The sequence below is a fragment of the Asterias rubens genome, chromosome 14 (genome assembly GCF_902459465.1).
Source record: "Asterias rubens chromosome 14, eAstRub1.3, whole genome shotgun sequence".
Taxonomy (NCBI): domain Eukaryota; kingdom Metazoa; phylum Echinodermata; class Asteroidea; order Forcipulatida; family Asteriidae; genus Asterias; species Asterias rubens.
In genome coordinates, this window is record NC_047075.1 from 158,128 (window position 1) to 184,745 (window position 26,618).

The 26,618-nt window shown below is 37.8% G+C and overlaps 3 protein-coding genes and 1 long non-coding RNA gene across 4 annotated transcripts; 1 reads left to right on the forward strand and 3 right to left on the reverse strand.

Annotated features, from left to right (window-relative positions):
• Window positions 1-1,123: 1,123 nt before the first annotated feature.
• LOC117299391 (opioid growth factor receptor-like protein 1) lies at window positions 1,124-6,725 on the reverse strand. Its single transcript, XM_033782931.1, has 9 exons — window positions 6,565-6,725; window positions 5,819-5,971; window positions 4,847-4,921; window positions 4,401-4,473; window positions 3,657-3,735; window positions 3,201-3,267; window positions 2,248-2,396; window positions 1,595-1,825; window positions 1,124-1,415 (listed from the first exon to the last, which is right to left on the reverse strand). The coding sequence occupies exons 1-9, from the start codon at window positions 6,664-6,666 to the stop codon at window positions 1,409-1,411; spliced, it is 936 nt and encodes a 311-aa protein (XP_033638822.1). The 5' UTR covers window positions 6,667-6,725; the 3' UTR covers window positions 1,124-1,408.
• A 1,213-nt stretch (window positions 6,726-7,938) lies between these two features.
• LOC117299424 (opioid growth factor receptor-like protein 1) lies at window positions 7,939-12,178 on the forward strand. The gene is made up of 6 exons (XM_033782961.1): window positions 7,939-8,382; window positions 8,680-8,749; window positions 9,071-9,146; window positions 9,571-9,640; window positions 9,825-9,973; window positions 10,268-12,178. Exons 1-6 carry the CDS (start codon window positions 8,176-8,178, stop codon window positions 10,530-10,532), a joined length of 837 nt encoding a protein of 278 aa, XP_033638852.1. The 5' UTR covers window positions 7,939-8,175; the 3' UTR covers window positions 10,533-12,178.
• Window positions 12,037-15,185, reverse strand: LOC117299425. Its single transcript, XR_004520073.1, has 3 exons — window positions 14,228-15,185; window positions 13,498-13,670; window positions 12,037-13,060 (listed from the first exon to the last, which is right to left on the reverse strand). It is a non-coding gene; the product is annotated as an uncharacterized LOC117299425 (long non-coding RNA).
• Window positions 15,186-20,594: 5,409 nt separating this feature from the next.
• Window positions 20,595-25,918, reverse strand: LOC117299433 (proton-coupled folate transporter-like). The gene is made up of 6 exons (XM_033782969.1): window positions 25,853-25,918; window positions 24,059-25,078; window positions 23,562-23,696; window positions 23,027-23,110; window positions 22,017-22,176; window positions 20,595-20,743 (listed from the first exon to the last, which is right to left on the reverse strand). Exons 2-6 carry the CDS (start codon window positions 25,002-25,004, stop codon window positions 20,629-20,631), a joined length of 1,440 nt encoding a protein of 479 aa, XP_033638860.1. The 5' UTR covers window positions 25,005-25,078; window positions 25,853-25,918; the 3' UTR covers window positions 20,595-20,628.
• Window positions 25,919-26,618: the final 700 nt, after the last annotated feature.

Genomic DNA, 26,618 nt, shown 5'->3' on the forward strand with positions numbered 1-26,618 from the left:
CACGTTCAACCTCGTACAACATTGATTCGACACTCGCTCGGCCTCATGGCTATTATACAAGGCGATGGTTAAACACTGAGTCAGAGAAAGGATAGGAGATTGTCCCTGGCAAAGGGGGGGGGGGGGGGGGGGGGGGGTGCGGCGGGGCAAGGGAGTAGGGGCGGGGCTTGGGCACGGGGGAGGGGCATGAAGCTAAGTCAGGATTAATTGCGGCTACACCTAGCTACGGCTATAGATTTCTGCTATCATTTTTAATGAAAATAAACAAATCTTGATATTTAGTACGTACTAGGACTCATTCAAATAACTTTTAAACCAATTGCTATGTGCAATTATAAAAATGTAACTTTTTTATTTCAGTATTTCTCATATAAAGTCAATCAACAATCTGTTCACACCAAAAGTACATAAAAACTGGTTGAAAATTAACAATCTAGAAATAAAAAAGTGTTATTGTTACATCAGAAATAAATCTGTTCTCACAAGTTTAAAGAAGAGTATTAAATTAGGTCCCTCTTCTGATCACTCACCGGCCTGCTATTGTCTACAATGCCATCCAGTATTTATAACACACGTGACACTTCATTCAAAAGTAAAACAATCTTCTTTTTTGCTTGTTTGAATCCCTCAAAGTCACTGATAACATTTAAAAAATTAAAACAACACTTTTAACACATTACAGAATTGGCAAGACAAAAACTTGTCTAGAAGATCACAGATTTACATAAAACTTACACGGTCTAATGATAATGATATAGAAAACATCCCTTGAAATATTTATGTTAAGAGCATCGAATTCAAGTTCTGGTGCTAAGTCACCATAGAATAGTGTGGGTTCCAATCCTGGTCGTGACACTTGTGTCCTTGAGCAAGATACTTTAGTATAATTGCTTCTCTTCACCCAGGGGTATAAATGGGTACTTGCGAGGGTAGAGGTTGATATTGTGAATGAAAATCCTTCGGAGCGCCACAGCAGCTCGGGGCTGTATACTCCCTATTGGGAGCTGAAAAAGATTGAAAAGGAATGTTATTGGCCCAATGACCAGGGCACTAATGTAAAGCGCTTTGAGACGGTTATTGTAAAATTCGCTTCATAAGAATTTGTTATTATTAAATGTCATGAAAAATAAATAAAACTAATTTCCTATTGGAAGTTTACTGCTCAGATAAGATAAGATAAGAACTTTATTATCCCACACTAGGGAAATTAAAAGCACCGGGGAAATTGTAAAAAATAGTGAGCGTTTTATTTATTTTGTGTCTATGTCATGCAAAATATGTAATCAGTTTTTGATAACTACTAAAGATGTCCAGTGCCTTTAAGCAGCTTCCCTTGGCAAAGAGGGTTATATTCTTGATCACTTCTTGTAGGATGAATTCGAGATGGGAACTGAGACTACAACTTTGGTCATGATGTACTTCTTACATAAATCATCAGCAAGAGTTAAGACACTTTGTCTCGTCTTCTCATCACGTATAGTGCGGATCCAATAGTTCAAGCAACTTCTCTTAGCATTAATGAGTGTTCTAGTATTGCTCACATCTTGTAGGATGAACGTGAGGAACGGAGGCTTGAGACATACTCGGTCATGATGTGTACTTCTTACATAAATCATCAGCAAGAGTTAAGACACTTTGTCTCGTCTTCTCCTCAAGTATTGTGTGGATCCAATAGTTCAAGCAGCTTCTCTTGGCATTAATGAGAGTTCTAGTCTTAATCACTTCTTGTAAGATGAATGTAAGGAGCGGAGCCTTGAGATGTTCTTGGCCAAGCTCCCCGAGAGATTTCAGCATCCTAGTAATTCTCAAGTAGTTATGGTAAGACCTGCATGAACAAATCATTCAAGAAACAAAACTAATCATTAAAGATGAAACTTGTGAGGAAACTTGAACAACTCTAAGTATTAAATCAAAACAATGAAGCAACTGTACTAATAATCACTCAACTCTATGCAAAGTTATTATTGCTGAGCAAACTTGTTGAATTCTTTTTTGCTAGATTAGAAAGCACCTGTTTTTTTGGCCAATAACATTCCTTTACTGGAAAGAAAGCAATTATAGTGAAGTATCTTGCTAAACACGACCTGGACCTGAACCCCCACTCCGATGACTTAACCACCAAAACTTGAATTTGATCCTCTAAGCCACTCGGCCATGACACCCTAATGTACAAGAAACAACCTCTTTGAAAAACTGAAATGAAATACAAATACAAAGAATCTCTCTGAAATTAATATCTTAACCTACCTATTAAGATGTGTGAATCTTTCTTTCCAGTTGTCTCCTCGTACTATGACTCCAGTCTTCTCGTCTTCAAGATGCATGCCCCAGAAATCAAGCATCATTCGATATGACTTTATAAGTCTCCTGCTAGCGTCTTCACTCGCGATGATTTTCTAGTTAGTAGAAAATAAAACATCTTAGTAACTCATGTTATACACAGGTTTTTTCATCCCTAAATGAAATTTATTTTATCACAGGCTTAACCCTCTCCAAGATTCAGGAAATGGAACACGGAGAACCAGACAGAAACTGAAGGAGCTAAGAATGTTCCTGATCAGGACAAGAAGAAGGACTGATTGCAACTGTAGAACACAGTAACACACTGTACATACATAACCCACTAAATAATTTAAACTCATTACAAAAGAATACCGATTTGGAGGCAACAAAGGCGATTGCCTCCATGCCCCCTGGTCATTGCCTTGCTGCCCTTGAAATGCTCCGGTAGAAATTTATAATTTCCTCATAGGGTGCCCTTTACCAAAGAGAAAATGCCTTGGTACCATTGCCCTTTCATAAACGAAGCACACAGGCCTGCGGCCGATTTCACGAAACGCTAAGATTAATCCTAACTTGTGTTAGGACGAGTAACCCGTCCTAACTTAGCGGAACTGAACCCGTCCTAAGTCCTAAGATTAATCCTAAGTTAGGAAGAGTTTGATGAAATCGACGGCAGCTGTTATAAAGAAAGATGAAAACAAGAAATGCTTTCTAGCCAAGATGAATGCAGTGAGAGCCATTGGAACGATTATATAGAAACTAAGGCTGTGTCTGAAGTGGCGGCTACAGCTACAGCTATGGCTAGATTTCTGTGTCATCATGCATTGAAGTATAGGTCGACCTTAACAACAACCTTAGCAACAGTTGTAGCCATAGCTGTAACCACCAATTCGAATACAGCCTAAGTTGGTAAATACCTTTGCTTCATGTTGTTGAAGTTCTTGGGATTTCCAATTCATTCCTTGCTCTCTTATAGGAAATAACCTGCAAAAGGAAAATGAATGATCCATTAATTTCATTCAGGAGCAAGAATAAACAACACAGTGAGAGAGTGGTTCCAATACTCTGTTTGTTTTGAACCACCTTCTTGAGTTTAGTCTTGACACTTTTGGTAATTGTCTAAGACTAGTATTCTCAGTTCTCACTTGATGTATCCAAACATATTCATCAAAATCTATATTAGGACTTAGATCTTAAAGTTGCAAGAGAGTAATGAAAGAAAAAAACCCATGTTGCACAAATTTGAGTACTTACCAATAGTGTCCAGTGCTTTTACAGGAATTGTGCCTTAAATTGATGGAATGTTCTTATTGAAGCTACACTATTGCAGATCAAGCTACATTACCATTGAGGAATATTTGCCAAGAACTTACCACTGTATGTACCCATGATGTTCCTCCAACCGACTGTAGTCACCATACCAATGTTTGTGAATATCATCAATGAAGTCACCTACGATTAAAAAAAAACAGGATTTGGAATAAAAAATGAAATACTTGATCATAACGTAAACACTTGCATTAATCTTTCTCAATGAATGCATTTGATACTAGGTAATAGTAATGGAGTGTTTTGACGGACTGGTCTAGTGTAAGCTTGGGCGATATCGATTTATTTTATTCACGATATATCGCCGACAATATATCGCGATATTCGATATAATCGTGATTAATTAAATTTGACATCATCAGTCTTCAAACTCCAAGTGAAAGTTGTAGAAGAGACAGTCATAGCATAAGAGAGGTGTTCTAATGACCTATTCTTCTAACTTAACTCCAAACCTATGGGGTGCAAGATGTCTCAGCTAGCAAATACATCGCAACATTTAATCGATATCGCGATATATCGCGATTATCGCGATATATCGCGATATATCGATATTTCGATTAGAACCAAATCCATCCGATATCGAAATCGTTTCCAAATTAATATCGCGATATTCGATAATATCGTGATATCGCCCAAGCTTAGTCTAGTGTGCTGCACACAAGACCACTCTTCTCAAAAACTTTTTTTCTCAGACTCAAGAACTACTTCTTGTAGTTTTGACAGATAAATTGTTACTTTTTAATAATAAAAAAAATAGTCAGCAAAGAAGCAAGAATTATATACTTTACCTCTGGGTCTGGATTGGATCTCGTTTTTATAAAACCTCAGGTTATCAATCAGACTTTTATCATCTTCTTTATCCTAAATCAACAAAGATGTAGAAAAGAAAATCAAAAACAAATATAAGGGCAAGGTTTGTATGAAAGGTAACTCAATGAAGGAAACGTAAGTTTGAACTAGAACATTTAAAGGGACAATAACCAATTGGTACTGAGGCAATTGCACAGGGACCTATTTGATAAAGCTGTTAAGTTGAAAATACTGCTCAGCAATTTTGTCTGCTAAGCAAAAGTTGATTGGGGCACCAGTCACATAAATGTAAGTTTTTGTAGTTTTGTCTGGTAACCTAATTCTGTTAAGCAATACTTTTTTCCCTGCTTAGGAAGTTTTTGTGCTTACAGGGTTTACGAAATTGAGGGGTAAGAAAAGTTAGACCAAGGGGACATTGACTTACAGGATACCCATTTCTGTATTCTTGAATATCACGATGGCATTGTAGTAATCTGGCTGGGCTGCTTGGGGGTGTCTTCTACAAAAAGAACAGAAAACAAATCTTTCTTTCATACTCAATCCACACAAGATAAGACCCAACATACATGTAAACGAGATAACAAACGAGTGAAAGATTTAAAAGAACACATTATTAACCATCAGAGTCATGGGAAAAGAGTGAACAAAAAAACATGTTATTGCCGTTTTCAAACAATGAATTATTGACTTGACAGCTAGTCAAAGCTCTAGTAATCATTTACTCATTATCCCAATCCAGGTACAGATATTGTAAAGGCCGAATCACACTGCAGCGATAACAAAAACAATAACGATAACGACGCAAAGAGAACGCAATCTTTTTGTTGAATGAGCGTGTGCGCCTTCTGCGTGGAGCAATTCAACCAATAGAATGCGTTCACTTTGCGATGTGATCGTTATCCTTTTCGCTATCCTTGGAGTGGGATGTTTTCCATAGTCCGAGCTGTACTGAAAATCTTTGAGTCCAATTGATCATGTCAAGTGTGTAACTGCTGTAAACATTTCTGTTTTCTATCTATCTTCCAAGTAAGTACATCCCTCCAGAGGAATTGTCGTATTTGGGTGCAAATTGGTCACGACAACAAAATGTTAAAAATGTGTGCAAACTGAAATCAAGGTGCAAGTCAAAAGATGTCTTTGTGGTAGTTGCAATAACGTAACCCTCCTCCCGATAGCGAAGGAGGGTTACTATCGGAGGGTGAGTGGATTCAGGCGGCTAAGGAAGATCTCCAGTGTCTTACCAATGCCCAATGGAATGTTGTACACACTCTTTGAAGTCTATTGTGGTTGCCAACTACTCCTAAAGCTATGAGGTTCGTTAGTGGAGACGATCGCGGAACGGACCTCATAGTTCTAGGAGTAGTTGCCGACCAGCAAGGAATAACCCAGTTTATACCTTTCCAACATGTCCAAGGAACGTTGGTAGTTTGGATTGTCTGAGGAATGTTTTCTTTTTTTCCTTTGACGGACTCTGCGATCTTTCTCTTTCTCCTTCAGCGTACACTCTCTTTGATGACATGATGTCACTGTCAGTTACATCTTTTACTTTCTGTCAAGTAAATTTAAAGAACAGTGCATGTCAACTTCTCATCCCAAATGTAGTTTTCTCTCTTCGTTTATATGAATTAATTACTACATGTCTGTAGAGGCTAGGTATAATAATAGATACATCAATTTAAAGCGGGATGAATTTGGGGATAACTTTCCGCATGGCGCCACCACTTTTTCACTCATTTTTACAAAAAGGGATATATCAATCAGGTAAATTAGATACTATATTATTTTATTTCGAATGAAAAAGTGGTGGCGCCATACGGAAACTTTTCCAAATGCATTGCCCATTTTGTAGGCATCGTGTATGTTTTGTACATCCCCGAAGAGTGAGATCTCATGATTGAGAGCATCCCATGGAGGAGGACAATAGTATGTCCTTCCTCCATGATGATCATGATGATGCCTTGAAGGCCACACCCACACAGACAGAGTGTGAGGGGGGCAGAAGTTGCCAACAACAACTTAACAAGGCACATGCATGTGGTGGTAAGGCGGGGCTGCAGCATCATCATCATATGGGCATGAGCATGTGTCAGTGTCTCTAAAAAATACTGAGGTTAAATATTTATAAACTCGAGTGAATCCTACCTCCTCTTGACGAGCTCGCTGGTTCGATTCTTCACAATGATTAGTTTTTCGTTTTCTCTTTCTGCCGGTTTGTTGTTGTTGTTCAGATGCATCTGATTCCATTTGGCAGAAAAAGAATGATGATACGGAACTGTTGTGTGTATTTAGCAGTGTTATTCCGTCCCAACTTCAGAATATTTTCTCCAACTGTAGTTGCAACTGGTCACAACTTGAGTGTTCCAGTTTGGACGGCCCAACTGTAGCTGGGATCCAGAGATCTAGTCTTGGTAGAAATACCTTCTCGTGTTGATTCGTCATAATTTTCCAACGTGGAGGGCGCTATCATCCAAAACCGCTCTCACGACGCACTGCTCAACGAACGTGAGAGCGGTTCTTGGATGGTAGCGCCCTCTACGTTTGAAAAATCAAAACAAGAAGGCCTTCTTTCAAGACTAGTTGGTGACAGATCTCTGGATCCCAACTACAGTTTGGCCGTCCCAACTAAAACACCCATGCTGGGATCAGTCCCAACTATAATTGGGACGATTATAAGGTTGGGCCAGAACGTCAAAGTAAAAGTTTCAGTCAAATACCGCAATCGACCGTCACGCAATGACCGCCATTGAGTTTGTGTGTTTGTTTGTTTGTTTGTCTGTTTGTTTGTTTGTTTAGATATGAGTCACCATGAAATCGTTTCTCCATGATGTACAATCATTCTTTGTCTTCACTAATTTCCTAATTTGTTTATTCTATTTTCTTGGTGGATTGTCTTTTTTGGGATTAGATGGGGAAGTTCAGAGCGAAGGAGCTGACTGGCTGAACTGATGGATGGAGACGACAGAGGACATTACTCTGGGGGGGGGGGAGACTGACTGATGAGGGGCAAGATCGAGACTAGGGAATACGGGATGGATGTCAATAACGCAATTTTGGAAAGGCCATTGACTATTAGTATCAATCAATGTAAAAGCCAAATATTGGAACTAAAGAGCAATATTATAATTAACGAAGAAAATAACTGAAATAATTGCAGGGATTTCACGCGGCAATGGACACCCCCACGTTACCAGTGGATGTGTCTTGTCTCGACAAAAACCCAAACAACAACACCGACCTCGTTTCCACGAGTTTATCATCTCGATCTCCTGTAGTGTTGCCTCACGATGGAAGCGACACGAAAGCTGCAAGTGAGAAAGAGGTGGCTAATTGTTAATTAGGGGAATTCCCGATCACGCACATTAGCCACCTCTTTTTCACTTGCAGCTTTCGTGTCGCTTCCATCGTGAGGCAACACTACAGGAGATCGAGATGATAAACTCGTGGAAACGAGGTCGGTGTTGTTGTTTGGGTTTTCCCAGCTCAGTAGCAACATATTTTCACTGTTATAATGTGAGATATTTGTAGGTGTGTCATGTGGCAGGTGTGCTCTGGATATCCGTGTGTTGATTTTATCAGATTTTACATGTAAATATAATTAGTGCACAACCCATCAGTTTACATTGTCAACAAAAAGCCATTTTACCGTATTTTGAAATTAATTAAAACTCAATAATGTGAGAATAATTATGCGTAACAATTGGTGATGTTTGTTGCTGCGGTTGCTGTTTTCTCTGGAACCAAATCAAGACAATAATGTCGAGCTTTTTCGTACCACCAATCATGAAGGTTTATGGATGCCTCAAAACTCCAATCTTGACGATCTATGAGAATTTACTATCAGGAGACAGAAATGAAGCGGATGGGAGATCCCATTATAATGAAGAGCAACAAGGAGCTTTCAACCTGGTCCAGCCAGACAGGGCCAAGCAAGACACTCTCACATACTGTCGAGGATACCCGGTATGACGTCACATATTGTGTAACTCATCCCATGATTATGTTTAACCTTTCGGGACGTGAACCACAGACATGTCTGTGACGTGAACAGATTAAGACAACTCTTAGAAATAATTCATTGTTTTAATTAGGTTTTTAAGTGAGCATCGAGGTGGTGTTTTAATCTGGGTGATGACTTCAGCCGAACCACGACGCGCGGGTAAGGGCGGGGTCAACATATTATTATTATTTTTCTCCCAGTTTCACAACTTGGTTATTAATTCATTTGTGTATTATTTTGCTTTATTTAATTTTATTCAGGGAAAGAAAGACAATTCGAAACTTTGTGACAATTGGCTGTTCTACAGCAACAAGGAAAATGGGCGCAATGGTGAGTTGATAGAGACATTATAAAATTGAATCCAAAATGGGTGCTAAATTTTTTCAAATAAACACTAAAACCTGTGTGGACGGAAATTCTTACCACAAAACTCTCCATCACCCTTGATGTTGCCTCTAACCATATAACACACCCAGTAAACATTTTAAGACAAGGCTCCAACGACCACCATCTTGCATTTGCCTCTCTTTTAAGAAGATGCTCTTTGTATTTTCCCTTGACTTGACTGTCAGGCGCAATATGTCTTTTATTACTTATAAGACTCTTGTTAATCTTGTCATAAGTTTTGGGTTGATTTATTTCCATCGTGAGGTATGTTCATCGATGAAGTTCAAGACTGGTTTGGAAACTACTGGTTTCTTGAGAGTCGCCATGACTACATACAGAGGTATGTTGTTATAGAAACAACGCGCTCAATACAAATGACATTCAATTATAGGAACATTAAGTGTATTGTAACTTTTGATCATTGCAATTTAAATAATGCACGAATGAATATTTATCCAATAATTGTGTCAAAACCATTATTCAATGAATGGTGAAAGGGCCACAATCTTTATGAATTGATAAGGGACTCAATCAAAGAAACATCAACCAACTGACAGATATCTGTCACTATGTTTGTGTAATGTCCTTAGAGGGATTGTTAAATGTTTAAAGGCTCTACTGAGGTTGAATTCTTTTAATATTTTCAATTATTGCAAGTTAGCTGGGAATTCATTTTGAGAAATAAGATTGGAACTAATCACTGGTTTGAAGATAATTATATTTAGATGACAAGGTCATGATAACCAGATTGTTGTTGTTTGTAGGGTGTTTCCTATCCGAGAAAAATCGATATTCAACCATCGGGCTCAAGAGCTTCAACTTCACGAGGCAAAGGTAAGTACTAAATAGTGTTTAGAAGATATTCATTATAAATTTCATTATATCTGATTTGATTACTTGACTCACACTTCGTCTATCTTTGATGTGTATGTTATTGATGAATTTGTATTTCCTTACCTTTTTTTGTTGTCCATTTATTTTTAAATGTTTGTTTTGCTTGACCTTTCTTCTTAATTAGAAGATTCGTGAGGATCCTGCTGCTAGGCAACGAGTCTTGATGTCATATCGCATGATGCTTGATTTCTGGGGCATGCATCTTGAAGATGAGAGTACTGGAGTGATTGTACGAGGAGAAAACTGGCAAGAAAGGTTTGAACATCTCAACAGGTATAGGTAGATCTTTGACAAGTATTCTCATACCTTTTTTAGAAAATGTTGATAGCTGTTTATCTTCAGGCTTTGTTTTTGAAGTTGATGTTTTCATCTCTCTTTGTCTGACAATGTTCCATAACAGAGAAGCAGTTCCATAAGTCACGGTCTTTACTTAGTCCTTGTTCCTTTGTTGCCTCTCAGTTATTGATTAAGTTTGTTTATACTGACAACAATTGAGTGATATAACAAACGATTTTTCGATTAACTATTTTGCATTTCAAATAATATTTATTTTTCCTCCATCGCTAGGTCCTCACACAACTACCAGAGGATTACCCGTATGCTGAAGTCTTTAGGGGAACTTGGTTTTGAGCATCTTAAGTCCCCTTTCTTGACTTTTATCCTGTATGAAGTCTTCTTATCTAAGACATTGATCAATGCCTCCGGAAGCTGTCTTGATTATTGGATCCACTTACTCAGAGATGAAACAGAAAATAGAAATATAAGAAAAACTGCTCTGGAGTACAGTGGGGAGAGTGGTGGGACAGAAATGTGTAAAAATGTTTGCCCTTAATTATCTTCGTTATAATTAAACACATTTTTAAATGTTGATGTTTGTTTTTGCCGGGAACCTCTGACAAACGGTGTTTCACTCAGAGGTCTCCCCAGGGTAAATAAGAAATAAATTGAAAATAATGAACAAATCATGCTTCTAATTTTAGAAGAATCTTGTTTTTCTTTCTATTAACTAGTGCCACAAAGCTTTATTTTCACAATGGCTAAAACGTGCCTAAATATTTTCATATAGAAGCAACTGTTTGTAATTATAACTTGAATTAACTTGTGAGTAAAAATAATGTTAGAAAAATTGCTAATGCTTCTAATTTAGAAGACTTTATTGTTATTTTTATATTATTAACTATAACCTCAAAGCTATATTTTCCCGATGGTTAATATTAAGAATTAAAGGTGCCCAATACTTCATTATGAGCAATCGTGTATAATTATAACTTTAATTAACTTGTAAGTAAAATGTTTGAGAAATAAGACCAAATTGTTGTAACAGTTTTATTTCTCATGCTTCTAATTTTAGAAGACTTTGTTGTTTTTCTTTGTTATTAACTGTAACCTCAAAGCTATATTTCCCCCAGCAACCGTTTGTAATTAAAACTTGAATTAACTTGTGAGTAAAAAATAATACTTTGAAAATTTGTTGTAATAATAATTGTCCAAGCTTCTAATTTAGAAGACTTATTTATTTTTCTGTTTATGAACTATAACTTCATAGCTATATTTTTCAAATGGTTAATCTTAGGAATTAAAACGTGCCTGAATCTTTCCATTTTAATTATAACTTGTAAATAAAATGTTTGATTGTAATCTTAAAAATTCAAGTACTCCATAGAACAGCTTTTTCACGAAGTGAAAGATAGATTTGAATAATAAAGATGTAAAACATTAAATAGGATTTAAACATTCCACACATTCTGTTTATCTTTTAAAACTTGTACATACCATGCACATTTTATTGTTTTCTTGTCTTTAAAAAATAATAATATTCATACTTTTACTTCGAACAATCGTTTAACTTGCCCTACGGTACTGGACCCAATTTCATAGAGCTGCTTAAGCAGAAAATATTGTGTAACAATGTTTTGCTAAGCAATAAGCAAGGATACCGTCATACATTACACGTAAAACATGGAATATTAAACATATTCTAGTAAGCATAATTATTTTGTGCTTAGCTACTTTTTGTGCCTAGGCAGCTCTATGAAATTGGGCCCCGATAATTTGGTCCAACAAATGTGTATTGGTTAGCCCAAGTATTGTCATTATTTTAACGATTACGGTCTCGGCTAGTTTTAAAGCAGTCTTTAGCTCTTATAATTGTCACTCCTTTAGTTTACATAAGTTTTCATGGATTGTCTTATATAAGTTTACTGTTTAATATACGCAGAGCCTTTAGCTAACGTAAATAAATTATTTAACCAAGCAGTGGTCCATACTACAAAGTGACAGTAATCCTAATATAACATGCTTGGGGTATTTTTTTTTTTTTTTTTTTTTTTTTTTGGGGGGGGGGGAACTTTTGGGTGACTTGTTTTGGTCACATTTTGTTCAAACTTCTGCTGCAACAAACATGTAGTTGTTGACATTAATTTCACTTATTTCGCTGTCAAAATGTTTATAAAATAAATAATTATACAACTCAACTAATATTGTGTGATAACCTTATTTGATTGTGGCTTTGTTTCTCTTATACACAAGCAACACCATCTCTAGAGTCCTATCTATTCTGATTCCATCAAAATCCAAAGGATATTGTACTTGGAATGGATTAGATTTTTCATGATGAACCAAAACTATTTTTCATGAGGCCGCCATTTATCAACAGATGTGAGTTATAATATTGGTAATAGAGTTTAATGGATTTCAGTAAATGCCTATTGAGTTAACAATAAACTAGAACCGTATCAGAATAAGTGGCCTTTGATGCGGCTTGATCGTCATTGTATCCATAGCAACATATGCAGCCATATAGCCACAGACACACATTCAGATAGTCCAAGATGATCATCTTGAGTGACGTCATACAGTAAGGCGCCCTCATTGTCCAGCTTGTTTCAGTTTACCCACCGGGAATTCCTCTTGTATATAGACTTGACAGTCTTTCTTCAGTTTATGAGAGCCCATCAAACTATAGTTAATACACATGCATCTAGCTGGACTTGACAGTCCTTTGATTCAGCTGGTTGCACAAGAGCAGTGGTTATTAGCATCCCTCACTCACTTAAACCATTGAGCAAAAAGAGATTGAACAGTTCAAATTCTTGTGGAGACATCTGGCAGTGACGTCTTCAGCTGTTGGCACACAGTCCAAAAGTTGGTTTCTTCAAACTAACTGTTGATTCTTTGTACATAATTGTCCCAAAAGAATGTTGGCCTCAAAACATCCACATGTAAATGTCACTTGAGCGGTTGAATTTGTAACATCATAGTCCTCTGGTTAGACAGCTCTTCTTCAGCTGGATGGAGGTGACAGTCCAAAAACTGGCGGTTATAGCCTCAAGATGTCATCTCCAAGGTCATCGTCTCAATCTATGGTAGAAAAAAATCAACCATTTTGACAGATTAATTTGGATAAATTATTTTATTACAAGTTGGTTTGGATGAGGAATGGTTACGTCAAAAAGTTCTTACAAAGAAGATTCTCCTCATACAAGCTCCTCCAATCATCAGTTCTTCAATGAACACGCCCACCCACTTCACAACACCCATTCCAGCTTTTGGGTTGGGCATGTTTTAGACATTTTTTCAAAAATCAAATTGAGCTCCTATTTTAAGACGTTTTCCACCAGTTGGCTATAGTGTTACTGCAAACCAGATGATGGGAATGAATGTATTCTTTCAAAACAACGATTTCAAACCCCCATCAAAGTGAATTCTGAAACAACTCCTTTGCATGGCATGCAACATTTGTTGGAAGAACCAATTCTTAAAGAACAAAAAGTTAGAATGAGTTTTTTCAAACTTACCAAGTGGTCTGTTGTCGACTCTTTGCACCTGCCCCAAAGCGTTGGCTTGCCTCATCATCCACGTCACAGTGAAAAGTTGAACTTGTTGCAGAGTGTCATCTGGCTTGAAATCGTCATTCAGTCTTCATCTGGTTTCACAAAGGCATTGATTAGCTCCAAGATGGCCTCTCAATCTAGGGTAGAAAAGGCATCAATTTCAGATTCAAAGGTTGATTTTAATTAACTCTTGATACCAACATGTATCAGTTGTTCTGGGGGATGGTTAATATGATGCTCAGTAGGTGCAAGAAGACTCTTCTCCTTCTCCAATCAGTTCTTCAGTTGTTCTGGGGGATGGTTAATATGATGCTCAGTAGGTGCAAGGAGACTCTTCTCCTTCTCCAATCAGTTCTTCAACTCATGCACACAAAACATGACACAACATCCCATGTTTTGTTGGAGGTTTTATGTCTTTTAAAATCTTATACTGACAATCTCTGTCTCTTTTTTTTACCAGGCTCATGGAAACCAAATGATGTGAATTGGGAATGAATATGTTGGTCTTTAAATTTTTTAATTTAAAACCTTAAGATTTGCAAAATGTTCAAACATTATCTCCCTTGCCCATTTGTGAAATGAACCATCTTTTCAAAGAAAAGTTGTTGACTTCTCCCCGAAATTACTTTTAGTAAAACTGGGGGGAATTCTACAAGTTTTCTTTGAAGAGCGGTCTGTTTTTGACTCTTTGCACCTGTACCGTCAGCCAATGTTCATCCAGAGAGGTCCATAGTCACAACTACATGTATCCTCCAATGAAGCTCACACATGTCCATTAGTCCATTCCATGTACCCTTCAAATAGGTACGGTAGTCAACACTGCACAAGAAACAACTCAAAACAGAGAGAACTTTACTATTTGTAGGTGCATTCAAAAAACATCTTTATAACAAATTTGATTAAATCGATGTTTCAAAAAGGATTTCAATTTGTTTGGATTTTACAAACAAATAGAAATGTTTAACTGGGTATGAAGTTGTTTTACCTCGGCCAGTGGCTGGTCACACCTGTGTAGAATTTCAACATAATTTTAGTGATTTGACTGCTAAAACGTTTTGAAATAATCTTGAAACAAAAAATTATTTTGGGTTGCATGTTTCCTTAAATGATTTTGGGTTGAAATGTTTCCTTTTTCCTCACAAGTAGATTTCTTATGATCTTCCAAATAATTGTTTGATTGAGTTGTCCTATCTCGAAGGGTAGTTTCCTCACCAGTTGTTTATAACTAGATACATTACCACATCCTTTGCACGCCTCCATTCTCTGCTGGTATAGGTGTCCTTTCAGCTCAGCGAAGATGTCAGCACACACACTACTTCATTTTCTAAGAAACATGGCCAGCCATCTGTAAGAAAATATTATGTAGACAGTTAATTGGTGTCACATCATATAGCCAAAGTCAGGTTCACCACATACATTACCTGAGACCGAACATGTCTTGACGATGTCCCAGAGCTACCATATGGGCCCAACTTCATAGAGCTGCTAAGCACAACAATTTTCTTAGCATGAAATGTCTTCCTTGATAAAAACAGGATTACCAACAAGTTTCCATTTGTTGCATATTACTTAGTTATATCTGGTATTCATCTGTTTTTTATTTTGCTTTTTTCTGAAAATCACGTGGAAATTTGGTAATCTTGTTTTTATCAAGGAAGAAATTAACGCTATGTAAATTGTTGTGCTTAGCAGCTTTGTGAAATTGGGCCGAGATCTGTGCACAATGGCTGGCCTCAGCATCCAACTTTAGCAGCTAGGTTGAATACCAGTCTGTAGGTTACACATCTGCAAAAAAAAGAAACAAACAAAAAAACAAGGTTAAAGCCTTTCGAGTGAAGCTTTGAAAGTTGGATCGGGGGGGGGGGGGGGGGTAAAGGTTAGTTTATACTTCACCTATACTTAACCTCTGCTGCAAACAGTCGAACTCATCTTGCCTCCAGTCACTCATCAAGGACATCGAAGGGAGAGACTTCATCTTATAACTCCAGGGCCCAATTTCATAGAGCTGCTAAGCACAAATATTTGCTTAGCATGACATTTCTTTCTTGTTTTTTTTTCAAATGTCGCATGTTGCTTGTTAGTGTTTTTCAGCCGTTGTTTGCTTATCCTGAAATCACGTGGAAATTTGGTTGGTAATCCTTGTTTTATCAAGTAAGAAATTTCATGCTAAGCAAATTTCTGTGCGTAGCAGCTCAATGAAATTGGGCATCCTGCGTTTAGCGTTGACAGCGTAGTTCTTAGTCTTGGTTCAAAGACTAAGTACTACACCTATCACACTTTATACTTTACCTATCTCCAGTGAACCTGCTAAAAGAATAGAGAGTTAGTCTTACCTCTAGGCCAACACTAATACTCTAAGCCTATACTGTCTTACCATTCATACATACCTGGAGGCATCACGGGTGTCGTTTCCTCTTGGATGATGTGCTCACTCTTTCTCCTTTCTTCTCTCTTGACGTCTTCAATTTTGTTTATTTTAATTTTTTTATTTTGTTTTCCTTTTTCGCCAGCGCTCAGAAATACGTGGTTTAGGGAAGTTATTTGCAATGAGCTCTATTTAGTTTATTGACTGAATTGAAAAGTTTCGACATTCATGAAGTGATGTAGTGGTGATGTAAGGATTAAATAAAATAATTATTAATTTAGCTGATATAAATTTAAAAAAAATGTTATTACTCCGAACTCAAACATTAATCATCAAATTAATGTTGATTGGACTGACATATTTGACTATATATACATTTTATCTTTTGGAGGGGGTTATTATTATAATAAAAAAACAAACAAATTATCAGATGGAAAAGTTTCCGCATGGCGCCACCACTTTTTCATTCGATATGAAACAATATAGTATCTAATTTACCTCATCGATATATCCCTTTTTGTAAAAATAAGTGAAAAAGTGGTGGCGCCATACGGAAAGTTATCCAAACGTAAAATTATGACAATAATAGATAAACATGACAACTGACGACTTGAATAATCAACCCTGGCAGAAATTTCCAGTAAGACTAGTCTCCTAACTAATAAGCATCATTGGCTTCGACCAATATGCAACTCAAGAAATGCCAAGAAACTCCAAGAAACTCTGAAGTCACATTGAAAGCTAAGCAAGGACAACATCAACAAGATCGCCGAGCATCATTGAAAGGGAAGGGGTGGTACGAGGGTGGGACTCTGCAAGAGAACGGGTTAGATCTCCTCTTACCATTCGCAGTCTTCGCCTTGTCTTTATCTTGAATTATATCAACTTGCATTATCCGACCTCCACTATTGCGCCCAATTAACATTATTACCCTTTTAGCTCAATTTTTTATTTTTTTTTTGACTAGCAGTAATTTTCAGAGTCAACACAACTCATGAAAAAACACAAGTTGTATTTTCATTGTTCTCATCTATTCCCACATTGCATTCTTTTCCAACAAGAGAATGGAATAACCATCTTATTAAACTGAATTCTACATCCGTAATAATTGCGTTCAGAATTTTTGAAAACTGACTAAATTGCGTTCACTGCCATTTGGGAGGTGAACACAAGTTTTAAGATCAATTAAGCCAAACAGTTATCAAAATGGCGAATCGCACATGCGAACTTAAAAAGTGGAGGTCAGATATTCTGCACAGTTGGTTTTACCTTGGTCCTTTGGCGAACTCCAATAATACGTCCACATAACCACATATCCATAGACTTCTGCAACTGTCTTTAAAGTTCAACGGTGAATTTTGTGTTGAATACTGCAATTTTCAGTCACACGTTTCGGCTGTCCATTGACAAAACAACGCACATGTTCATAGGTCTTGCAATGATGGCCTTATCCAAGACGTTGGCAACGCCCTAGGTATAGAATAATCACAATTCTAAACCAGCAATAGTTATTGTCAACAATTGTACATTTTCCCGAATGTACATGATGGACCATAAATAGGCCTAAAGTTCGTCAGGAAAAAGCGACGTCCAAACCCCTTGAGAGCAAAGAGATGCGGCCATTGCTGCCTTCCACTCCACTGTGCTACACAATCAGTCACATTCTGAACGCTGGAATGCCATGCGATTCGCCACAATGAGTATTTCGAAGAGACCGCTTAACTCCGAATTTGCATAATCACCGAAGATTTTGTTTGAGGTGAAATGCAGTTGCCACCTGTTTTCACGTTCAGTCTCTTTTCTGTTTTATTTGCACAATAGGTATTTTTTGTTGGTGAGCGGTTTGCATGCAACAGCTAGACCTTAATTATTTCCCCATGAATCCAAGCAAAAAAGGTTAAGAAATAATATCGTTTTATAAAGAACTAATTGGGGACAGAAATTAATTATATTTTTATCGTTGGCAGGGGTCTGGTTTTACACATCTTTTGATGACAGTTTGTATACTTTTGTTTTAACCTTGACAGCCCCTGTACAACTTGTAACTATTGTGTATGTCTAAAGATTTAAAATAAATAAATAAAAAATAAATAGAATCACCAGGGAGTGGGGACAGTTTTCCCTGTGACAACTGAATTATTATATTGTGTGATAAGTTGTCATGATGTTGAGGAGGCTTGATAAATTAATTTGGCTATAAAGTTCGGCAAATGGAGGGGGGGGGGCTGTTTTATGAAATTGTCAGCAATAAGGAAAACAAACTCGCATTTTCTGGGATTAGCTTTTTCCAAGGGTAATTAGGGTGTGTTTTTTAAATATTTATTCCCCCCCCCCATAATTTTGACTATGAATCCATTTTTAAAAAGGCCGTATTAGATTTTGAAGCGCTGAAAGCGTTTTAAACAAATGGGCGGTATTCACTGGTAAAATGTTTAATGCTGGTCATTAAATAAAATGACTCGAGTTTTTTCCCCCTGATTTTAGCTTCATTAGGGAGCCACTTTGTGCTAAACGTTTTAAAATAATTGTTCGCTTCATGCAAATCTTTAGTGTAACATCACTTATCATTGTGCACTACATTGCTTGACTCAGGTTAAAACGTTTATTTTACGTCCGATTCCTGCAGGTTACTTGCCCACCATGACTTCAACTACGTACCGAAAATGCCACTTCCCCAATGTTGATTTTTAACAACAAATAATTATATTCACAACTGATGCTGGAAACATCTTGCTAAGATGCATCCAGGTTGCAGGAAACATCATCCAGCCCCGGGAGCCATGAAACACAAAGTGGCTCTCTAAACAAACTAAAGACAGATAAACAAAATCAGATACCGCCCTAAAGCACTTCCTAACAGTAATTCTTACTACACCCCTTCAAAAAGGAAGGAGAAAAGAATTTTCAAATAATTTGAGGGGATTCAAATTGTTTGAACGCCCTCTATCAATAGGGATACGTGATCTTGGAACCTCAGTATAAACATCTGACGATAAAACTCGTGAAGTACTGAACCTTCCTTGAGCCGACGTGAGGATCCTTCCAAAGATACATTTGACCCTTTCATTTAGTTCACATTGAGATTCGCAGTCAAATCATACGTACATGGATACATAAGACAACATTTGACAGTTACACATTGTTTACACTATCGTCCTTATTGGGGCTCTCAAATCTGTTCAGTAAAGAATGTTTTTAGGGTATACAAAGAATTATAATTAGCTCGAAAAGCGCAGTTTTCTCCTATTTATTTGTTTAGCACCCCTGTGAATCCATGGATCAATTATAAATAGCGCCCTCTGCTGTCATACCTCTACAACTTTGCAACCTTTGGGCCATTAATTAACCCCATGTTTTAATATCCTCAAGTGAAACAATCACCCCTTATTATTATTTAGAAACCTTGGGCTCCCCAGAGAGAAAACAATCAATTTTCACGTGAAACATAATAAAAGAACCCAAACAAATAACACAATGTACGTATTGTTTTGTCAGACATGCTGTTGTTCTTTTGAGAAAGAAAATTGCATACAAAAATATATGATCTCAAAATATAGTATTAATTTCAGTTTCCTTAAGAAAAATAAATCTGTTTCAATTCAAGTAAAGTGTACACAATAAAGTGGATACACAGTCCAACTGCTTTAAATATCATAAATGGTTAACACGGACCCTCTCCAAAAATATAATATTTAGAAAGAAATCATATACATTGTAGTTGAAATAAAGGAGATAAAAGAAAAGACAGCTTTTAAAAGTCTACTTTCTGTTAAATTGGTTTCACAATTAGAGTTCCACAAAAGTAAAATGACGATTGATGTTCTTCACATTGTATGCAGCATTCTAATAGATCCCAAATAATACTACTTGTCTTACTTTACTTCCTTATCTAATTGTAAACATTCTTCAACAACAACTTACAATAAAATAAAGTTAAGTGAAAAATAATTGTATAACTTCAACAGTTTGTTGTCTTCCACACACGTTTTTAAACATTACCCTTTCCACGATTAGAAAAGTGGTTTATACTAGATAACATCAGTCACTAATTGATGTAATAATTGCATAGAAGATAACATATGGTTTCACCCTGTCACTGAACTGTAATAAGGGCGACTGCTCCTGACAACTCAATGTTCCAAATGCCCCCTCATGATTTTAAGGTTTAGGGTTAGAATTAGGAAAACACAAACAGGCGCTGCAGAACATCCGAGACATAGAATGCAAAAGAATGCGTCACTGCTTGGAATGTTAGTTGCTGGTAATCAGTACAGCCACTAGTACAAGTAGAAGGAAAATGTAGTTCAAATTTACAATGAATTGTGTACCTACTATTTTGGGTTTTTACCCTTCCAATAGCTACAATTACATTTGTGGTCGATGGTGGTAATCACCCCCCCCCCCACCCACCTCTACTGTGTCTTCATGGTGTGCTTGTAGTCACAGGGTTTTAGGGGGTACTCCTGTACAAGAGAAAGAATGCTGTCCGGGGGGGGGGGGATACCCTCTGCTCATCAGGCATAGTATAAACTGCAAGTGTTATGTGTTGATAGTCTGGTCAAGTCTGGTACCAGCCTCATGTGTCATCTGATCATCACCTTGAAGTGGTAGATAGCCTGGTTGTGGATGCCACCCAGACAGTCTTCCAAGGATGCTGTGGTGGGTGGGGGGGGGGGGGGGGGAGGGAGGGGACACCCTCTGCTCATCAGGCATGGTATAAACTGCAAGTGTTATGTGTCAATAGTCTGGTCGTGTCTGGTACCAGCCTCATGTGTCATCTGATCATCACCTTGAAGTGGTAGATAGCCTGGTTGTGGATGCCACTCAGACAGTCTGTCAAGGATGCTGTAGTGGGGAGGGAGAGGGACATCAAATATAACATAAAATTCTAATAAGATCGCCCACTGTTAATTTTTATTTTCGTTTTAATGCAAGTCGCCTGACACACAAGGCCTGAAGGCCACTTCAAGGTGTGGGCAACAATCAACTATTTTTCCAGGGGCCGTTGCCACTTTCTCCTAGGGCTGAAACAGGGTTACCCCCTTCACAGTCCATAAGGAGGTAGGCTTGGGTATCATCCATCAGAAGCCTGGCTGGTAGAGCAGAAAGCACTACCTATATTTCTGAACTGCTTCAAGTTTACACTCCATCATGGAATCTTCGATCAAGTTCTATGCTTCTCCTGATTGAACCCAAGTCTCGACACTCATGGGGTGACAGGTCTTTTTCTTCAGCCGCGCCATGCATCTGGAACTCTCTACCACTTAATCTTTGATCTTGTCTTTGTATCGCAAAATTCAAGTCTCTTCAAAACTCAAAACTCAAGTCAAAACTTATCTTATGTCACAGGTTTTCAATGACTAATTTTGTTGTGTCTGTTTTTCTTTGTGATGTGTTTTGTTTTTGTTTTGTTTTTGGTTTTACTGCGCCTGGAACACCCAGCAGGGTGGATATGTGCACATTACAAGTCTTATTATTATTATTACCTCCCCAACTTATGATGATGAACACCCAGCAGGGTGGATATGTGCACATTACAAGTCTTATTATTATTATTACCTCCCCAACTTATGATGATGAACACCCAGCAGGGTGGATATGTGCGCATTACAAGTCTTATTGTTATTACTACCTCCCCAACTTATGATGATGAACACCCAGCAGGGTGGATATGTGCGCATTACAAGTCTTATTATTATTATTACCTCCCCAACTTATGATGAAGCTATCATGGTTAAAGTGTCTTGCTTAAGGACACAAGTGTCACGACCGGGACTCAAACCAACACTCTGCAGATCAAGCAACAGAGCTTGAATCCGGTGGTCTTAACTGCTCGACCATGACACAAGATAATTTTAGAGAAATTTTCCTGCGAACTAGTTTTGACAGAACTAAAAACGAAAAACTTTCTCATGTGCGGATAAAGTCAACCAGAATATTGTGTTGGGTTTAGGTAGGGCTGGCCAGGGAAAGAATGCAGTTATATTCTGTGTGTGACCTTTTGATACAAAATAATTATCTTTTTAAAAATCCTTCTAGCTTTCCACAAGAAAAAAACGGTCAAACTATGTCAAGATTTTATTAAACAGGATTAAGGTTTTGAAACTGTTTTCCTTACCTCATCAGAACTAATGGTATAACCAGAATCCCAATGGCTATGTAGAAAATGATGTACAGTTGGTGAATCTCAGCCATATGTTGGAATATACCATTCATCAAAAAGGGGGAAGAGAAGCGAGCAATGCTGATAACAACTGCTATGCTTCCAAACAATGTACCTATGGGAAAAGGGGAAGATGTAAAAATAAAAAGTTAGTAATGTATGCTTAAAGAGACTCTTGTCTTAAAGGCAGTTATAGTGGTTTCTAGACAGGCCTCACACCTTCAAGTCTATCGGGTCTCGACTACACACTGCCAAAATGTGTCAATGAGTTTATAAGAACCAACGCCCAGTTCATTCATCTGTGACTATGTAGTACTGCTGGCCCAGTTCATTCATCTGTGACTATGTAGTACTGCTGGCCCAGTTCATTCATCTGTGACTATGTAGTACTGCTGGCCAAGTTCATTCATCTGTGACTGTGTAGTACTGCTGGCCCAGTTCATTCATCTGTGACTATGTAGTACTGCTGGCCCAGTTCATTCATCTGTGACTATGTAGTACTGCTGGCCCAGTTCATTCATCTGTGACTATGTAGTACTGCTGGCCTAATACTTGGAGGCAACAAAGGCGATTGCCTCCATGCCTCCTGGTGCCTTGGTGCCCTTGAAATGCTCCAGTAGAAATGTACAATTTCGTCATAGAGTGCCCTTTACCAAGGAGTAAATGCAATGATGCCCTTGCCATTCAAAAAACGAAGCATACAGGCCTGGTACTGAAACCAAGACTTTGAAACATCTCCTGTACTGCCCTCTGTTGGTAGAGCCCTGCAGCCAATTTCACAAAACTTTACGCAACTACGTAAGTCCACTTGCGCAACATTTATGGTGCAACTTACGCTACAAACGTTGCGCAGGTGGACTTACGCAGTTGTGTAAAGTTTTGTGAAATTGGCTGCTGTACTGTTGCAGTTCTATTCAAGTAAAATCCACAATTTCATTTGATATAACTTTAACAGTTACTCTTACCCTGTTCTGCTGAAGTAACATTCTTTGACATCACTGACTGAAATATCGCTGAAGGTAGAATACGTAACAAACCCAGGACTGGTGCTGTACAACACAAAACAAACATCAACAGTCTGTTATATTCACACAAGCTAACAAGAAGACATTAACAATAGGTTAGTAAGTGTTAGGAAGCTAGTTAAGAATTTTTCAACTAAAACACTGTCATCTGTTGTAGGATTTTTGTTTGAAACTCATTTCTTTCACCTCACAAGGCAAGATAAATTATCATTCAATAAAACTAAAACAATTTGTAAAACCTGCCTTTGCTACTGTTCCAAAGACCAAAGACAGTTAGACAAAAATATTTATGACACTTTCTTGTGAAATACTTTCTGCTGAATACATCTAATCAAATAGATTGCCGACACTCAAGGCTTTATCTGACGTTTACATTTAAAACCTATTGTAAGTGAACAAGTTGGACACCCATTTTTGTTATTTTCCAGCAAACATGGACACCCTTTTACAAAGTTCTGTCTAAAACCTTGCTTACCAATATAAAGAAGGGATGAATTAGTAGTGGCAAGAGCAGATGACAGCAGCAAAGCAATACCAGAAGAAAGTCCAATACGAACGAACCAGGAATCAGAAGTCCATGGGGATAGAAGCTTGACGACAATAACTGAAGCTGTTAGAATACAAACAAGCAAGTCAAAACAATTCATTTCAATTGATTTAGGGTTAAAACAAAGTAAACTTTACTAGAGCGGGAATTGAACCAAGCCTCTAGCCACTGCTCCAACATTACAAAGGTCATGGGTTCCATTCCCACCCCAGTGAATGGGTTTTTTCCACAGAACTTTGGCAATTACTCAGTAGGTCTTTACAGTGCTTACTGCTTAATACACATCGGTGTTAGAGTAAAACAAACAACCTTGGACTGCTATGGCTCTCTGTTTAACATCGGTCTAATATAGAATGATGACTATGATAAGACCAATGTTAGAAAAGAGCCATAACTTCCAACGAGGTTGACTATTGAGTACCTACCTATTGCAGGAGTAATGTAACCCACTACTCTATACACCCTGACATCGTTGTGCGTCCAGCAAAATGGTGTCCTCTGCCCGTAAGAAACAATGACCGACAACAACTCTTCATTCACAATGACATATAAAAAGAGACAAACTAGAAGAAGCAGTAATTTCAACCGGCGCCCATTTCCATTTTGTTTGAAGAGGTAAAAGACACTCAAGAATATTTCCTCGAGGATGTTGCTTTGAATCGGCCGAGGTTGACAGGATTCAAGAAGGAGCCATGGAAGGATGATGTAGATGAAGGAGAGGAATGCTGGGATGCACAGAAGGAGGAAAGCTAAGACGTAATCTTGGGTCTCCTTGAGGAAGACATCAATTGAAATGAAGGCAATACCGAATCCAAGATATCTCATCAGATCCAGGAGTACAAACCCAATGCTCCTGGTGTTCTGTACATGGATTGTAACATCAGCAATATAAGAGAAACTAATACTTAAGAGGAGTGCCTTGCCTCCACAAACTCCAAGAACACCTTGAGGTACCAGAAGAAGTGCTAGAGGTAACTTGAGATACACAACTAAGAAGGTCATTAACGAAGCAGCGATGTACCCAACTGAGCTGATGATTAACGTCGGTTTGCGACCGATGAAATCACTCAGTGTCGTAAGGAACAAAGCAGAAGCTATTGGGATAAGTGTTGCCTCATACCACAAGTACGTCATCAATGTATCTGTTGTAGCTTCAATCTTGATTTGTGTTGGATCTTTCCCGTTATCATTTGAGCATATAGTACTCTCATTTAATGGTGCTGTGTAGTTATAGATCTCCGTCAGTCTGTGCTCTATATATCTGCCCTGAAGTGTCTTCAATCCACCTTGTACCAGGAATAGAAGAAACAGCACAGGCTCTATTGTGACTGGCTGTTTGCTTAAGGAAGGCATAGTTGATCTAGCAAACATTTTGGTAGCTGGATAGATGTAGATGTAGACTGGTGTTTCAGAAAGAAAACAACTTCATTTTGTCACATGATCGCCTGAAAAAGAGGAGATGATGAAAGATTTAGTTTGACAAACTGATTAGATTTGTGAAGGCAATGGAAAAAATAAACTTGGAATAATACTCAGGTGGGATTCGAACCCATGACCTGCGCCTACTCCTAGACCTTACTTAGTAAAATCATGGATGTAGAAATGGTAAAAGTAACAAGTTAGAAGACTATGACTATGAAGTTCATTCCACTATCGTCACCTCATTAAGGAATCAACTTCTCGGGGTGACCTTTGCCATGGCCATGCTATTTGCTAGACTCCTCTAGAGCACATTTACCCTCCCCCCAGATCACCCAGCTAGCTCGGTGGCTAGAGATAGAGGCAATTCGTCTCCTATGATTTTTATCATTACTTTTTTAAGCACTCACTCAGCACAGCCACAGTGTAAACTAATTCACTGTACTGTACTGTAGTGTAAAAAAAAACGTGTTAAGTGCACCAATCCTCTCCCGATTGTGAGAAACCAATTCGTGTATAGTTCTGCTTGAACTTGGAAGCAGAGCTCTACTAGTGTTGGGGCTTTGCTCAGTCAGGTCTACAGGTAGGCCTCTAAGTAGATACAATTACCGGTAATGATTTACTCGGTATATACAGTACCGTGTGTGGAATGGGATAGAAGAAGGTAGGTGGTTCCATTTTTCAACTTTTTTTACTTACGAATAATGTCAAGTCTGGACCTTATTTTGCAAGTTTCTATAGTTTATCTTGCAGATTGTGTCTAGGCAGATCACATTCTACGGTATTTCTTTGATTCTTACCTCATTTTCCAGTCATTTAGGTCCGTTCCTGATGGTCCACTTTTAAACTTTTTCGTCACTTTCTACTTGTTGTAGTAATTTTTAAGTCGCGCCCTCCATCGGCAAGAAAATAAGTTTTTTCGGTGAAAAAATAGACTGGTCACCAGTCTTTATCCGCAAAGATAAAGACATGCACATGTATAGGTTTTACAGATGATTTCATTGGATAAAGGTGCAGTGACGTAAGCTTTTCGTATTTTGGTTTGTATATGATTATTTTCTTATATTATTTACTCTTGTTTGTCTATGTTACTGTTAACCCTTAGCAATTTGACTGCATTTTAACCTTTGGCTGTGATGATGTTTCAATCAATCATAGATCACTTATTCATATTAAATCAAATCAAATCGTTCGGGGGGGGGGGGGGTCTATTGAAATGAGAACTATTTCAAACAAGTTGATGAATGGTATAAACAAACAATTTATTAAACCACCAACCGTAAATATCACCTTCAATATAAAACAGTTAAGAATATACAAGTTATTTACATGTTTAATATAAAGGTTAAATACTGATCTAGAAAGGTATTTAAATTTCAGTATCCTAAAGGTAATACCATTCCTTTAAACATAAAAATACAAGATTCTCGATGAGCAGAGAATACTGTTCGAAAGATTCTCGATGAGCAGAGAATACTGTTCGAAAGATTCTCGATGAGCAGAGAATACTGTTCGAAAGATTCTCGATGAGCAGAGAATACTGTTCGAAAGATTCAAGATGAGCAG